Source organism: Neolamprologus multifasciatus, chromosome 2 (assembly GCF_963576455.1).
Source record: "Neolamprologus multifasciatus chromosome 2, fNeoMul1.2, whole genome shotgun sequence".
NCBI classification, from domain to species: Eukaryota; Metazoa; Chordata; class Actinopteri; order Cichliformes; family Cichlidae; genus Neolamprologus; species Neolamprologus multifasciatus.
The window spans coordinates 5950994-5969170 of NC_140440.1; the positions used below are offsets into that span (position 1 = coordinate 5950994).

General features: G+C 41.9%; 1 protein-coding gene across 2 annotated transcripts in view; it reads right to left on the reverse strand.

Moving 5' to 3' along the window:
• Positions 1 to 267: 267 nt before the first annotated feature.
• The window catches only part of mgat4b (alpha-1,3-mannosyl-glycoprotein 4-beta-N-acetylglucosaminyltransferase B), a 122826-nt gene continuing 104916 nt past the window's right edge, over positions 268 to 18177 (reverse strand). Inside the window, exons 11-15 of one of the 2 annotated variants that reach the window (XR_014869525.1) lie at positions 15268 to 15461; positions 15088 to 15166; positions 7516 to 11587; positions 6718 to 7484; positions 268 to 5655 (exon numbers count right to left, since the gene is read on the reverse strand). Coding sequence is in view for 1 of the 2 variants with exons in the window: in XM_085133685.1 (XP_084989811.1) it covers positions 5632 to 5655; positions 6718 to 6830; positions 11500 to 11587; positions 15088 to 15166; positions 15268 to 15461 (498 nt within the window). In the remaining variant the exon portion in view is untranslated. The remainder of the gene's footprint in view (positions 5656 to 6717; positions 7485 to 7515; positions 11588 to 15087; positions 15167 to 15267; positions 15462 to 18177) is intronic. The other variant, XM_085133685.1, reaches the window with a different exon arrangement.

Consider the following 18177-nt stretch of genomic DNA (forward strand, 5'->3'; position numbering starts at 1 on the left):
ATAAATCAGTTTAATTATGACTTTTTTTTTTTTTAATTTATGCTAACTGTAACCTATTCATACAGTCTCTGGGGAACAGTTTTATTCGGAGCAGAAACAAAGGTCAAATTTATTGTAAAAAGTATTTATTACATGTATTTCTAATCTGACAGCACCTGAAATACACATTTGGTACACAAATATGAGATAAAAAAAACAAACAAAAAAGTTACCTTTACTTTAATGAGAAACAAAAATGAATTTTCAACTGTTTTTGTGCACACAGTAAACATGCACACCGGTCTGCACTAAAAGACTGTTTGATAAAGTCTAGGGGGGGAAAAAGCATGTGTGTGTTGTTTACCTGGGAAATCACAATTTAAATGTGTGTGTGGTTTCTGTGTTTGAGGGTCCCTTGACCTGTGAAGTGGTGTTCTTGTTAGTGTGATCATCACTGAAACAACAGCCAATCAAGGCATGCTGACATAGCTTTGATTAACAGTTGACAACTGAGCGGGCTCAGCTTCTTCTATGATGCTAAAGCGAGACCTCCAGGCCTGAAAAATTAGTCCAGCTCTGAAGATCCTCTAACATCTACCTAAGGCTCCAGTAGTGAGTCAGCTAATTGGAGTGTCTGAACTGGACCCGTGGACTGTGTTTGTATTGTTTGAGCCTTTTAGAACATTTTTAATGCAATTATCTAATATGGCTGCTTTGTGGTAAATTGAATAAACAGAACATCCAACAGGTCTGAGCTCCAATATTGCTGAGTGAAACTCTAGGATTTTAACTGGATGTTATTGTGCCCTAATTAGCAGCGACTGAATAAACATAAATCACATAAGACTGATTCTTTATGAAGCTTCTTTGGGCTGTTCCCTTATTCACCAGGGGTCGCCACAGCAAATAGATCGGCATGCTTGATTTTGTCAGGTTTTCAGATCAGATGACCTTCCAGCTGTCCCCAGAGATTTGGGTGACCTCCTGGACTTGAAAAGGGATCTTCTGTGTATTAGCTGAAGGTGTTAATCCCTACACTATGGAGCCACAGATAGTGATGCTTTATCATCGAAGAAAATGTTCTGATGCTTGACTCTGTGTCAGAGCAGAACTCTAAGAATCATGTGATCTTCCTGCATGTGACCGCCACACCACATGCTGCCATTACCCTTCTAAACCAAAACTCAGTTCTCTTCCAGAGCTGGTTGTTAAAGGTACCCATCCACCTGCTGAATTATTTGTGACTTTTAAAGTGATCGTAATTAAAAGAGTTAATTTTTTTCAGTCTTCAGCACTTCTTGTCACCTGACTTTTTTCAGATTGAGTTGGACATAAACACACTTTTAAATTCAAATCAATTCAGTTTGATTTAGATTAGGCTCATCAAAAATTCAAAGCACATCATATTGTAAGGTAAAGACCTTACCTACAAGACTATAGACAAACATTCAGTTCTCCACCTGAAATGAAGATCACAGAGTCTGTGTGATGAAGCAGCTTCTGCAAAAACCAATGAGTGATGCTGCCATTTCATCATTTTTGTGATGAAACAGTTTCCAGAAAACTACTCACCTCCTCCACATCATCCACCTGACAACTCTGCAGCCAAATATGCGCATACCTCAAGTCCTTACTGACATTTGGAACAACCAGTGCAATTCATTAATTTCATTCATATAATCATTTATAATTTACTGCAGTATTAAAATGTTCAAAAGTGATGAAAAACTCTATTTTCACTCTATTTTATGACAGAAGTGTAAAAGTAAATAAAGTAAGTAGAAAAAGATGCTTTTTAACACTTAACCTCATAACAGCACTCCTGTGTCATATGTATGTATGTGTGTTTTTTTGTCCTGTTGTAGTACAAATACAACGGTGCAGAGCAGAAATTTTCTGTTGTTGGATAGTTTTGATGGAAACAGCTCTGCTGACGAAGTTACTCTTAATCCCATTTATCGATCAGTTCATTTAAGAGCAGAAGCACAGCATGATGATCCAGTTATCACCCTGACAGAAATTCACATTGATGATGATGACGAGGAGTTTGTGCTTCACATTCTGGTCTGTGAATCTGTGTTTCTTAACCTTTACAGTAAATACTGGTGTACCACAAGGCTCAGTATAAGGACCTGTGTTTTTTACTGAATCTGCTCAGAATGCTGAGTTCCTTGGAAAATGTCAGTTTACATGCAGATGATGCACTGATTTATTTTTCTAATTAATCCTACAGTTTCCTTATTTGACTCACACTTGAACGTATAAACATACAATGAATTTTCCATCATGAGTAGCCAGATGATGTCAGATACACCCCTGGAAAATGTCAGCTTTCATCTGAAAAGAGTAGCCAAGACCTTTTTAATATATTCTGTTAACATTTTCACAGACAGTGTGAAGTTAATTTTTTGAATGTGAATTCCTCCCCATTCATAAAGCCTGTCAATTCACCTCATTACAGAAACGTCAGTATGAATGCACCATTAATCTGATCAGAAAATGACAAAAACGAGCAAACATTAATTATTTAGGAAGCTTTTTGCTCAGTTTTAACAAACCTCACAGGGGGTGGAATCTGGAGAAACAATGACTTTCCTGCATTAGAAGAAATGCTGAAATTAAAAGACACGAGGAAACCACTTAAATTTCTGTCTTTATTACAATTCACAGATTGGATAGAAGTTTAAGCTCATTTAAATAGAGTTTATCTAAAGGATACAAAAGACACATACAAGATGATAGCAATGCATTCCAGTGCATCTTTCAAAGAAAATAATAAAAAAAAAATCCTGGGATGTTTCCTGAAGCTAGAGTTAATTTAGCCTAATATCACTGATCAGCTGACTTCACATCTGAAAATCTGAACTAGTGACAGTTTGTACGGGAAAGAGAGCCACATCTTAATGGAGGAGAGTCTCGATAAACTGTTCCCGTGGTTCATTTACCTCCTTTACTTCACTTAGCCTGTTCCTGTGGATTTCTGTGAGCAGATTATAGACGTCAAAGTTACATCCTGTGGTGTTTCTGCATATTAGCAAGCCAATTTGTACTGTGTGAGCAGCTAGAATCCTTTATCAGACGGGAATGGGATGCTATTCCTCTTGAAAAATTCCAGCAGCCGCTCTCCTCAGTGCCCAGATGTTTACGGACTGTTGTTCAAAGAAGAGGGGATGCTGCACAGAGGGAAATGTGGCCCTTTTTAGAGATGTGTTACCGCCATCAAATTCAAAATGAGCTCATATTTTCTTAAAATTGTCCATTTCTCAGTTTAAACCTTTAATACGTTTTCAGTGTTTTACTGTGAATAAAATACGGTTTCATGTTTCAGCTTCACTTCACTTTGCTGTGTGTATTTGAAGACATATTTTGTACAATAATAATGGAAACAAATTAGAATTACTGGGTATGTTTTGTTGTTTCTTATGAGCGACTGCACTGAGTGCAAAGGCAGTGCACTTCAACACATCCACTGGAAGCTGCCCAGTATAACTGCAGCGTGACAGGCATCAAAGCAATAACCTTCCAGCCACACTCGCACTTCATAACATGGTTTAAAGCTCCCAGAAGTGCAGAAATAACGGGTGAAATTAAGTTAAAACAGCATTAAATGTTACAGAAGGAACAACACACTAAAACACTCTTTTGTCCTACATTTGTGTTTTAAAGGCAGATGATAGCACTTAGAACACCACATATTTACTCATTGTTAAACCACAGAACCACTAGAGAAGGAGAGAGCCTCCGGACGGCCCCTCGCTCTTCACTTTAGTCCAGTTCAAGACCTCAAAATGTCCAGAACCCAGGAGATTAATCAGAGCCCTGGCAATTATCCACCTCGAAAACCCAAGAACATAAATCCTTAAAAGTGATTCTGGAGTTTTAATAAACTCTGACAGGATGTTCATTTCGCTCTCGGTCTTTCAGAGATGTAATGTGGCCCCTAAATCTGACAAATGTCCTCATAAATCAGTCGATCCAACATGAAGTCAATTAAATTCAGTCGGTCCAAAGTTAGACGCACAAAAGAAACAATGATAATGTCATGAATTCCGTCACTTTAAGGCAGCTGTTTGGGGAACAGATTAAAATCTGCAAACGAGGGAACAATTTATCACAAACTTCTCTCCTGTAAGACGACACTGACACCGTCGCTCAGCGTGAGACAAAGAGCCGAAGGACGACGGCGTCTGCTCAGAAAAACTAAAAATCGACCTGTGGAGAAGACACAAGAAGGAAAAGTACCCAAGTGGTACAACGGAGTACATCAGAGTACTACAAAATACATCAGAGTACTGCAAAGTATCTCAGATTAGTCCATAATATCTCAGAGTCCCTCTGAGGGACGGTTCTCTGATTATTTTTCAATACTCTCTGCAGTACCCTGATTACCCCAGTGTTCTGAGGCACACTGTAGGAGTACTGCATAGTCCTGTGGAATACCTCACAGTACTGCGAAGTATTTAACAGTACTTCAGAATAAGACCAATGCAGAGTAATCAGGGGACTGTTGAGTACTTCAAAGTACTGTGGAGTGTACCTCAAAGTATTAAAAAAAAACCCTCAAAGTACTCCAAGGTACCTCAGGAGACTGGAATACCTCAAAGCATTTTACAGTCTTTTACAGGAATTCAGAGTACTGTGGAATATTTTTGAGTACTCTAGACTATTTTAATGTAATTAGAGTACTGAATAACAGTCAGAGTGATGTGGAATATCTCAGGATACAGTGGCGTATTTCAGAGTACTAATGAGGAACCACAGAGTACCAAAGACTCTCAGAATACAATGGAGTATTGCAGAGTAATCAGAGTACTGCAAAACACAGAGGAATACCTCAGAGTACACTGGAGTATGTCAGAGTAATCAGAGTATTACACAGTAATCAGAGTACTGCATGGTACTGAGGAATACCTCAGAGCACAGTGGAGTACAGCAGAGTAATCAGAGTACTACATGGTACTGAGGAATGCCTCAGGGTACAGTGGTGTACTGCAGAGTAATCAGGACACAGAGCAGTCAGTGTGAAGGCCTCGGTAACTTAAAGATGTGGTCGTGAACAGAAACTTGTCAGCGTCTTTGTCAGTAGTTTGAAACCACGATAGCGGGAAGAAGGTCCGAGGCTGCAGCAGAGGATTCTGGGTATTTTTGGACGCTACATGTCGGGAGGCGGGGCCTGTTTGAAGTGACTCTGCTCTTTGTTAAGGCAAATTGAAGGAGGGGAAATGCCTGCAGCACACACATCACCACACGCAGAGAGTGGACGCACATACACGGGTACTGTGGGCGGGGCAGGAAGGTCCCGTCTGCAGACAGGAAGTCCCAAAGCAGCAGATTGATCATCAGAGGTGGCTCGCCGCTCTTGCCACAGCCTCCGTGATTACCAGTGTTTCAACATTGAGCTTACTGTATGTACACATAAATACAGGATAAGGAGTAATGACATCACTCCTCTGGGTGGAGACAGGTGAGCCCACCTGTCGCAGTGTCTCAGTCTCTGATCTGTTCAGTCCTGCAGCGCTGAGGTCCTGCCAGGTGGCGGCGCTGTGGCACCGCGGTGGGGATCTGGTGAGCGGGACGAGGCAGGACAGGAGCCGAGGAGCTTCCGGTCAGCTCGTCTGAACGCCGCTGAGGTAACTTTGAGGGGGCGGAGCTTTACTCGGCTTTCTTTATGAAGATCTGAGAGGAGAGACGGCGAAGGCGTGAGTCACAAAGAATCACTAAAATAATAACGAGACAAACCCGCCTGATCTGCTCAGCATCAGCTGCTTTGCACGATCACACAGGAAGTATGGTGGGGGTCCAAACCTGTCGCTTTTCACTTATATAGCCTACCTGACCCCTCATAACTCCAAATTCAGGGGATATTCAGAGGATATGATAGATTTATTAAAGTTTGAATAAACTTTAATGAGAGGAGCAGAAACAAGCGCGGTAACCTGGATGTTTGATCAGTTTCTGAAAAAGCAGGTGGCTGGTCAGAAAAGGTGAGAGCATTCATCACAAGCTGTGCCCAGTTTCACGTGTGGCCCTGTATCTATAAATCCAATCATTATCGAGACTGATGCGTCTGCAGCTTTGCTTCACAGCTGATGGGCGAGCTGCAGCACGGATTCAAGCTGTTTTTATTTTCAGCCACGCTCTAATTATCGTTCCATCTGGAGACTCATGGGTTGCTTTCCCGGTGTGTTGGCCGCATTACTACAGGAGAGCTTTCAGTTAATATTCACTGTGCTGTCATCGTTTGTGCGTGGATCTTATCTAAGCTCTGATAAGACATGACAACTGTCGGCCTAATAGTCAACTTTACTACAGTCTGTCACTAACTGGAGCTACTGTAGCTGATTCAGGGCACAGCTCTGCTTCCTGAACTATCACTCCAATGAAATAAAATACAATAAATTAATTTTTTTTTTTTAAAGAAATCTTTCAGAAAACCTGCTGGACACTGACATCAGTGGTACCAACTTTGTCTTTTTCTGGTGAATATACCTGAAATTAGTTCTTAGATTGGGCACTGGGACCACATTCACTAAAAAGGACTTAATATACTGGACCAGTATTGTATAGTCCAGTTTGTACAGACAGAGTAAAGAAAGGATTACAGAATACCCCGGAGACTTCAGAATCCTCTCCAAGGACTTCTTCTGTCAATACTCAGCAGTAAGTGTGGATAAATGTCTCAACAGAACACTGTCTTTTGGTTAGTTTTAGTTTGATTTAACTCTGAGGCGATCTCACCTCGCTGAGGATCACCCAGACTGGTGAGTCCGTGATCACTGAGAGACGCATGGCCTCCAGGGGCCCGAAGCTGGGGTCCACCTCCCCCTCTGCGATGCCATTATGGAACGTTCCTGGAAAAGATGAAGATCAACAGGCTCAACAACCTGACAGGAGAAGTGAGGATGGTTTCAAACAGAAGTGCACTGTGACAGCTTTTTAATTTACAGAGATTTCTACTGTCATTTTATTTCATCTGCCAGCGACCAAAGTAAACACAAGGCAGTTAATGGTGCAGCATCCTCTTTGTGATCTATTTCATCCATTTAAATACAGCAGCCAGCAACCACATGCCAACTGCTCAAGGGATACACATTTTTCCCCGGTGACCTCCCTGCCTAGGTTTTCTAAAGTCTTGTTCTTTGCCGTTTCCCGTTATTTTGGACATGTCGCTTTGGTGATTTTACTTCCTGTGTTGTCCCTCTGTTATGACTGTCTGCTCTGCCCTCATTGGCTTCACCTTATTATCCTGGACCCTGCACTATGAAATGAGATCCACATATCCACAGTATTTTTCTTTTATCCGGATTTATTTACTCTAACATCAGTAATCAGGATAAATGGTCACATGAACATGGCAAGTTAACCCACGGTTTCACTCATCGTTATAGATAAATGTACTGACAGCAGACAACTAAGTATTTCCAAACAATAACAATAATAGTAAATAAAAACATAATAAATGGTTTAGTCCATGTGTAAATTTTATATAAGTTCAAATAGCTGCTCTGTTTTAAGATGAGACATTAAATCTTATACAACAATAAAATGACTGTACAGTTGTTTGGAGGGAATAAAGTTGCTGATCATCAGGGAAATGCAAATACAACAGAGCTGTACTCATTTTACATTTAAAGCCCACTTTGATCTTAAAACCCAGACCTAACCCAAAGGTTACCCGGGTCAGAAGAACAAATGCTTCTGTTCTTCATTATGTACTTTCAGTCTTTGTCAGGCTTCTTCTTCACTTGATTTGAGTGTGCTTTATTCTGTTTTGTCTTTCTGTACCCTTGAATAGAATAAAACTCACTTTTTGTTTTGGTCACTAATTTTGTGCCTGTGTTTGGCTCCTGCATGACAAAGAACATGCTTCACAAAAATACTGGCGGTGGGCAATGCTCACCTCCAGCCTCATAGTACATGCACCTGTGGTATAAATGTGGTAGAACTCCTTTTTGAGATATTGTGCCTGAAAGATTTTCAGAAAACTTCACCTCTGACCTTGATGTCACTGAGATTTTACTAGAAGCACCTATAGTATAGACTTGAAAATCCTACATTGCCTCGCTCTGAAGTTATTGTGTTCACAAAATTGCACCACCCCGCCCAGCCGCCCAGGTGGGACAACAACCCCAAGGTTTTCAGATTGAGGGGTAAAAACTGACCCCTTGATATACCTACTTTTGGCTCAAATAAAACATTTTGAAGTAATTAAGGGATTGTTATGCTTTCTGTGCAGATTTACAGGGTTATTAATGGTTATAAAGACCCATTACGTGTTCCCAACATCCATTTATTGACCCCTGTGGTTGCAGCTTTCTCTGAGCCTGACTACCAGAAAAAAAGCCTCAGTCTCCATCAGACCCTCTCTGGCGTCCTGCCGGTATCGGGTCTTCTAGCAGAGGTTGGTTTCAGGGCAACTGAACCTCAACAGAGCAATAATCCCTCAGAGGATTTATTTACTAGGATTATCATGCTGGCAGTGATGCTTCCAGGTAGCGACTGTAATCCTGACAGAGAACAGCATCTGGGGAGCGTGTTATTGTTTCTCACAGGGTATTATCTGATATTATTGTGGGTATTATGGTTTTCACTCAGTATCTAGACTCGTGTCTACGGCTGTCTGAGAGCTGTCCCCAGAAACACAGATCACACAAAGGCTCAAAACATAGACAATAAAAAATAATCAGACGGCAGTTCTTGGGCTGACATGGGAGCTTTCTTTTTGTTTCTCCTACAATAAACGCTGACAGAGGCGGGAAACAAATCTTTTAAGAGGATGACATTTTACACTTTCAGGCAACAAACAGCAGACTTCAGGTCCACTTCAAGTCTAGATTAAAGCACAGGAAGCAGAAAGGAGGACGAATGGAAATACTCGGGTATGAATTCTCCAGAATTCTTGAGCTTGATTAAATGAACTGAACCAAAGTCCATCCCAATCATCTGATGGGTGATTACATTTTTAACTGAAACAATGCGAGCCTCATGATGGTGCTAGAGGAAAAGTGAAAACATCAAAGTTCCCATGCTTCCCCCTCAGGACTGATCTCTTTGTGAAGGAATTTTCCACAAAAATTCAAAGCTTAAGATGTTTAAGATGCCGAGCTTCTCAAAAAAGAATTTATATAAAACAAAGTTTGAACCGCCTAAAAGTTTCTGTAAACTTTTGATTTCTGTGGAAGTGACGGGAACATTGACCTTTCCAGGACAGAACCACGTGTTTGGGCTCTTTCAGGCTCGATGCTGGGACATGACAGACTGGAGGAGGAACCTGAACTTCACTGAAATGAAGTTCCCTCTTCCCTTTCTGTAGCCCACCCTCCTTCAAACATGCTGTTTAGTCCTGACTTTCTCAGACGGTTAATTCTCACACAGAAGATCTCACACACTGAAATTGGATGCAGGTCTCCTGAAGGCAGCACGATGAAATGAATAGAGTGAAGGAGCGCGGCTGGATCGATCCGCCGACTCATCTGAAAAATTGATGAAGGGGATAAAGAGCTGCTGGTAATTTATGATGTCAGCCCACACTGGCGCTCCTTCCACCTGCTGTAGGCCAGTATCTTCTTTCCCTCTGAAGTCCTGATTCCTTCAGGTGGATTCAAACATGCACAAAACAACGTCTTTTGTGCAAATAATGAGAAAGACAAAACAACGACTGTGGTCCAGAATAATCTAAAAGGGTAGATGAACTAAATAGGCCAGAAGCTTCAATGTTTGCATTCATATAATAGAAACTGACCAAGGATGCTCGGTGCTGCCGATGCAAAGAACAAATGAGCAGATTTATTTTGTTCTGTTGGTTTTATTTCAGTTTTTATTTATTTTAAGTCAAATAACTTCACACAGCAGTCAGGACACCTTAATTTATTTACTGAAGGTTCCAGTTAATCCTGCTGAAATCAGCCCAGCTGGAGGAAAAACAAATTCCAGTAATGAAAAGATAAATCTGACAGTCTGCCAATGTGTGTGAAACCCCGAGGCCACACTGAAAATCCAACCTGTGACATGAAATCTATTCCCGGCGAGTTTATTGATCGATTGACTGAACGCACCCATGCACAGTCTCTAACTTTTTGTGATATTCTTTCATATGCTAATTTTTCCTTATAAATAAAGTTTAAATTTTTACGAGCATCATCCTGCAAGGCCGGATTTCTATCAGATGGAAAGCGGACTGATGTAAGATCTCAGCACAATACCTGACTCTTTACCTTCTCACATCCACAGTGAAGCCACGTTTTGGCCTTCAGCCTGTCAGTTTTTACAATCTAATGCAAAGTTTTCATAACAAAAGTTGTTGTTCAGCTCTTAAAGTTTGGAAAACACCAAACCTGTCAGGCTGCGTGCTGGTTAAAGATGTGCAGAACATCACTGTTAAATTATTCAATATATAAAAATAAAGGAGGAGAGGTTTGTGGGTTTTCGCCTTGTGAATCACGAAACCTCCACGAGCTGAAAAAATACACCAAATAAAAGCGCAGTGCCAAAGCCTGCAGTTCCTCTACTGTCCACCAGAGGCTCCAGCAGTCAGCCAATCCCCATAGACCACCGTGTTAAAACTTTACAGCAGAAATAAACATGTTTAGAGCCTCATACAAAAATGGTTTTGGTCTCTGTAGATAATTTAATCATTCAAAGCAACGGTACAGTTATAAGTCACCTGTTAAAATATTATATAGGCTTAAATTATTATGCTTTGTTAGGGGTGTGGCTTCTTTGACTGAAAGGTGGATGGAGACACAGGTGACTGTAGCTGCTAGCTGTCACCTCAGATCACTGGAGTCCCTGAAGTGGACCTCTGGATCGTGTTTGTGCTGTTGGAGCATCTTTAATAACATCATCTGACCAATAATATGGCTGCTGTGAGATTACTGTACTGACTGTCTTGAGATCCAGTTTTTTTTAAAATTTGTTTTATTTGGATGTGACTGAGTGCTAATTATCAGATGTGTCCGTGTGTGTGATATGCCCACAGGATTTAAAATGGAAAGACTACAAAGCAGCGAGTGAACAGTCTATGGTCACAAACACAGATCATTCCTGAGAAAACAACTCAAAATATAATCTAAAATCAAATTAATGCGACTTTTTCGCACACAGGGCTCAGATATTTGAAAGATCAGCTGTTCCAAGGTGCTTTCTTTACAATAATCCTTGCTGGGAGGTGAAATATTCAGCACTGAGCTCTGCTGATTGGCAGTTTTGTGGAGCTGCTTACAAGTACAGGTTCTTAAAATGGTCCTGCAGTGGAGAACAGCCGAACTCGATCAGCTGTAAAGACTGCGTGTCGAAGTTCACTCCACAGTTCAGGAAGATAAAAGAGTAAAAGGAGCGTTTTCCCTCCTTGCAGATGTAAACTGTGACAGCTCATGTGCAGGGAAAGAGCTCATTACAGCTCCTCAAATGCAGCAGTCAGTCACACGTCCTCAGCTGCTGCTACACCCATCACTTTATGATGATCAGGGAAACTCAGTGAAGCTGCACACAGCTGGCTGCTGTCTGTGTGCCATCACTCACCGATTCTGATGAAGCCGTCCTCGGTCCGATGGTACTTTGGTGTTTTCTCCTTCCCTTCTATCAAGGCCTCTTTCTCTGCCTGGATATTCTGGAAGCAAACGAAACACCATCCGATCAGTTAATCAATTAATTTGACTCTGTGTTTGTATCGTTAGTGTGTCAGAAAGAAAACGCCTCATCATTCAATTACAAATCTAATCTAAGGCCATTCATTGAAAGCTGGAGAGTCTCAATTATAGTTAAAATATGGAGAAAACTCATTTTTATCATGGATCAGTAAAATCAGCTCCTCTCCTCCAGCTATGTTTAACTTTTCTATTTAGATTCAGAACTTATGTTTTCTGCAGCTTTGGGCTCATTTTACACACTAAATGTTTAATAACTTCTCATATAATGGGGAAGGGATAGCTCAGTAGGTAGAGTGGTGGCCCCGTGACCGGAAGGTCGGGGGTTGAATCCACTGAACGGCTAACCTGAGGTACCCCTGAACAAGGTACCGTCCCTACAAACTGCTCCCCAGGCGCCCAATGGCTGCCCACTGCTTCACTGAGTGAATGGGTTAAATGCAGAGAGGAATTTCCCCAGAGGGATCAATAGAGTATACATTATTAATATTATTATTATGAATACAACAGCCCCACGGTTAAAGGATCACATTAAACTTGTAACATTAAATCAGGTTTTTACTTGAAATAATGCAACACTGAGTACCTTTTTCTGAAAAACTGAAACCTTTTCACTTTTTTCAGAACCTCATTTACCTCCTTAAACAATCAAAGCACTGCGGGGTGCATGTGACACACCTCAGGTCAACTGGATTTGTTTAACTTTAAAATACTACCAAAACTCCTGACAGGAATAACAAAGCAAGGGTGTCACACATCCCGAGGATAGCTCGTTTCCTCGTTCCTGGTAAAAAGCACAGTTCAATTCTAAGGTTTTATGCGGAAGGGTTTCCAGGAGAAAGTCTTTTCTCTGTAAAAAGAAATTGCAGCATGGTTTAGATTTGCAAAGCTGCTTCTGAATAAACAACAAGACTTCTGGAAATCTGTCCCACAGCTAAAGCTCAGACCAAACTGGGTCATTAACAGGACAATGATCCAGAGCAGCGCAGCAAACCTGCAACGGTCCAGTCAGAGTCCAGACCTCAACCGGACTGAGATGTTGTGATGGGACCTTCAGAGAGCTGTGCATGAATGAATACTGCAAACCTCAATGAACTGAAGTAACGCAGTATAGTGAGAAACTTATAGAGTCACACAGAGAATGATTGTTTCAGGTTACGCTGAATCACAGGATCTGTCTGAAGAAGCAACAAGAACAGAAACACAAACACGAGTTGTTGACGAGACACAGGCGGAAACACTCAGAGAAGACAGACAGGAAAGTTAATGTATAGGCGACACAAGAAAGAGCAACATTAGGAATTAAAGAGGATATTTTTTTAAAAACTGCGCAGCTAAACTGAGACTGCAGTGCTGTTTGTGTCGCTGTTAGTGAAATACGACTGTGTATCTGATCAGCACTGCCACCAAAAGCCCGAACGCATCACCCGCTCTGCACTTTATATATGTGTGTCACACCTGTTACCATGGTGATCTAGCCAGGTAAAAGAAGCTAAAAGGAGATCCACCAGTGAAAACTCTGACTTTAAGCTGCTCACTCATTAATCTTGCTGCTGTTTCTCGTGCTTCCTGTGCCGGAGTAACAGTACTCATAAAGGCTCTGGAGCTTTCCCATGTGCGCACACACCTGCACTGTTTCCTGTCCTCGCACAGACTGAGACGCTGTCCCGGCTGCTGATCAACTTCTGAATGGAGACGCTGCCTCAAGACGCACTCTGACATTTAAACCAACATCAGTTTATCTGCTCTCAGCTGTCACAGCGATTATTCACACCTACAGCCTCAAAAAATCCAAACAATACCGCCGGTTCGACATAACGGTTTAAATTATCACATTACATATATATTAATATGATAATTCAATGACCTTTTCACCTAAAATTAATTCTTTTCAGCTCACCTCCATCATCCTTTTATCAGAACAGCTCAATTACTGACGACTCCACTGACACATTCACATCATGTTTGAATCACAAATGAAAAAAAGAGATAAGTGTGAATGAGAGGGGGACAGGTGAATGTAAATACGTGCGGTCAACCATCCAAACCACGAGAGATGAAGAAAAGAAGGGGGTGGAACGGGTGGAGATGAGCATATACGGATATACTGATGGAGCTGCCAGGTAGGAGCACAAGAGGAGGACCTCAGAAAGGATGCTGTGAAGGAGGTCATGCAGAGGGTTGGTGTGACAGAGGGGGATGCTGGGATAGGAGGAGATGGAGGCAGAAGACGACTGATCATTTTTGGACTCTTCTCAGGCGATGATCTGATGATAAAACTCGACTGCAGGTTTTCTGTGCGTTACTAACTTGATACACAGAAAAGCCGAAGCCCTTTGATGCCTTTACAACAACAGACAGATGAGATTCATATGAACTAAACCGATTCAGCTCCACAAACCACACTTTGACACGTTTCAGCCCCGAGAGCAGCCGCAGCATGGACGATGAAATTTCTAACAAAATTTAGCAGTAATCGTGTTTTGTGCAGCCACGTTTTCTGGCGTGTACCTGCAGTTTTTAGGGCCATCATCCAGTCCCACCCCCTCCTTCTCCTCCTCCCTTCCTGCTCTTGGTCAGCATTACTGCAGCAACCGCCTCCCTCCTCCAGCTCTGGTCTGCACGTGTCTGTGTGCTCAGCTTCCTGTAAGCGTGTACCGATTCTTCTCCTCGTTTTATCTCTCCTGTTGATCTTGGTAGGAGCTCCTCTTCCTCTCAGCGCACCTCTCTCCGCCCCGCTGAGGCTCTCGGCTTCATTCAGCCTTTGTTTTACAATCGACCACAGACATAAAGTGGCAGTGATCCATCACTCTGCCTCCTTTTCCACACACCACAAACTGAATCTGTTTTCACTTATAGCAGGCACTCATGGCAGAGTCAGATATGGTCTCCTGCTATAGATAGAAATTAATCTCTCGGTTAGGGGCTTCCTGGATTACTCCGGTTTGTTTCAGCCTGCCTGCCTCGTCCTTGATGTTTCTAAAGGCTATGTTAACTTTGCACTCTCATCCTTTGCTGTCATTGTGATGGATACTGGGTCAAAAAGCAGAAATTTCACCCATCTATCCATTAACTGAAAACCTCATCCAATTCAGTGCTGCAGGAGCCTATCCCGGCCGTCACAGGCTAACAGAGACAAAGACCAAATTAAACTGAACCTCACGCATGTCTTTGAACTGTGCTAGAGGAAGCACAACCTCCTCACAGAAAGGCCTTAGCCTGGATTCAAACCCTGGACCTTCTCGAGGAGAGGTGATGCTGCTAGCCACCACACGAGTGGGCGAAGATTGTTCTCAGTTGACCCTCTGCTGGACTGCACCGAAATTATCTTTTAAGAAAGTAAGCACATCTAAAAGATTTTAAACTTCTATACTTTTACCCAAAACAGCTAGCAAAGAAGCATATGGACACTTTAAGGCTTCCCAGGATGCCCCACCCATTAAAACTGTATCTGAACACTCACATCGAACGGCAGAACCTCCACCGACGTGTTGAAGAGTTTGTCTCCTGGATGTTCGATGTTTCCGCTCCGGAAGAAAAACCTGAGAGAAAGAGAGAGAGGTGATATTTCAGTAAGAGCAGCAGGGTCGGAGGGAAGACTCTAACCTGTGGTACTCCCCCTATCCCGTCCTTCGTTACTGACCTTTCGATGCGAACAGGTGTGAAGAATCGTATCCGTATGAAATCCCCCGCCACCGGGGTGAAGGCCCAGAAGAAGTCCTCACCCAAGTAGGCCTTCTCCAGGGTGAAGTGCTGGTAGGTCTTCAGACTGGTCGTCACCTCCGCCAGCGGGTTGGCGTGACCCTTATGGAGAGTCTGTTTCCCAAAGTCCTTATCCTAAAAAATCCCCCAAACAAACAGACATCACATGACTAAATCATTTCTTCAGTATGAAGTCACGCCTTGCTGGATGCTTCTGCAGCTGCACGTCTGAATCACTGCACAGCTGACGCCGCTGTGCAGTGACCAGAAGATAATTCGAACCGCTGGTATCATCGCCAGACGCGCTCGCTGTCCTTGATGACTAATCCACTTTCGCTTCAGTGCAGAAACCCTTCCGAAGAGCAACAGAAGCATGATGTCATGCTATTCTGGTGCACTTACAGAGACTTTTCGTATTCTGGATGTCATTCAACAGCAGCACTGAGTGACCACGCACCGACCTCTGAACCTAAACTCATAACGCAAGACTGCCGCCAACAAAACGAGAATGTGATAGGATTTTAACTGCACAGACACAAACAGCAAGAAAACAGACTCAGTCCATCAGGATCTAATTCAATCCGAAGCCTTTATTAGATCACAATATGCTGTAAAAATTCAGCCATGCCACTCTGCTACCATGCCACCTCATCGTGGATGAAACATGAAATATTCACAAAACCTTTTCCACCTTTAGGTTATTAATGAGAGCGTTTCCCTAGTAGAAATAATAAGATTCATCTAATGAAGAAGAATAAACACCTCTGCTAGTTTTGGAGTTTAAAGAATGAAGGCGACGAAGCAGTTAAACCTGCATTCTCATCAAATGATGTGGCATCCTTTCACTAACACCTTACCCAGCCCATATCAGTACAGATATGATATTCTTCCTCATAGTTTTACAAAGGCATCACGTCAGTGTGGATACAGCGTCTATGTCGTTGATGCAGTTTGTTAACAGAATAAGTTCAGTGTGAGCAGGCTCCGTGTCTGTTATGCTTCTACACTCCAATTAGGGGTGGGTTTTTATAATCGATTTATCGATTAAAATCGATTCTGGCTTGGATTACGTAAAATCGATTCATTAAAATCCTGAATCGATTTTTTTAATATAAATTTATTTTGCCCAAAATGCCAGAATCTCTGGTGAAATCTCAACAACCACCAAACAGCTAAGACAGTAAATGAGAGCAGGAACACGGATTCTGCACAAAGACTTAAACACACAGCGCAGCCCGCGGATCAGAATCAGTTAGATGTCGCCTTTCTCACGGTCGGGGCTGAAAGCAGACAGCTCGCTGATTCTGATCTGTCGGCGGGTCCGCGCTTTGTGTTCACGCCCTTTATGCGCTGATTCTAAAGCTGTTAGTTTGATGTCTCTCCAAACAATATTGACCGAACCAGCAGCAAAAGAAGATCCAAACTACGCTTCACATAAACATCGTCATGTATTCACTCTGACTTTTACTGTTTTGCTTCGACCACGATGCACAGCTCTCTCTCTCCCTCTGTACTGTTTTCTTCATTATTTGCTTGCTTGTTACGCACAAGTCTACCGTTGTTTACAGCGCTGTCGGCCAACGTTTTTTTCCCCGTTTTATATACTTCTGAAAAGAAAACCTAATTTCTGCCGTTCAATACTGAACAAATTTAAACTTTTTAAAATTATGCAAAATGCAAAACGCTTAACCGTGTCTCTAATAAAACCGCTGTAACTTCAGAGGTAATGTTCATGTGTTGATTAATGGTTTTCTTTAGTTTTTGATTTACTGCAGAATATTTTTATAAAATCCCAGGCCAGGAAAATTGCCTTCATGTTTTTCTGTGTTTTATCCTCAGCTACTTTGACACAAAGGCATCTGCTGTGATGCTTACACCTTTGATAAAGTCTTGCGTGTGTCAGCTTCCTTTTTATAGATACAAAAATATGTAAATGTAGTGATCTGAATTATAATATTTCTGACTGTCAAAATTTCCCAGATTCAAATCGAAGTGAATCGAATCGAATTGAATTAAATCGAATCGTGGATCGAATCGATTCGGGACCTTGTGAATCGGAATTGAATCAATTCTAGAAATCAGTGACGATACCCAGCCCTAACTCCAATAACATTACTCTCTGTGATAAACATGCACTGGGAGGCACAGCGCCCTTGGTGGTCAACATTACATTACCAAATAATTGTGTTACAGGTGAAATGACAGCAGCAGCTGCAGGTCTGACTCCTGTCAGCAGTGGCGGTCCTAGCCCGTTTGGCGCCCTGGGCGAACACTCCCTCTAATTGTTATTAATCCCTTTACCCCTGGTCCTAAAGAGTATATATATATATTTTTTACTCTTCTTATATTTATTGTTTGTTTACTTGCACTGCTGTAACTGGAGCCTCGTTGTCTCGTCTCTCTCTATATATAGCAGAGATGACAATAAAGTTTACTTTGAATTCAGCAGCGAGGGCTCTCGTGCTCACTTTTCCCGTATAGAATTTTGAAAAAACATCGGTTCAAATTATAAGTCTGTATCATAATGTCTGGCGTTTTCGTGTTTGTTGGTTTGTTTTTATTTTGTTTTATTTTGCGAGTTGGTTATTAGATGCTGCTCCAGCCAGCCAGAGAACCTGGCTGCCCCGCCCTCTCCTCCCTGTGCGCAAGCACAGTGTTGGGAAGGTTACTTTTAAAATGCATTCCACTACAGATTACAGGATACATGCCCCAAAATGTATTTTGTAACGTATTCCGTTTCGTTACTCAATGAGACGCATTCTGAACATTTTGGATTACTTAATATACTGTATTATCATGCTTTTTACAACTACATGAATGTACTATTGCTGTGTGATTTATTACATTACTG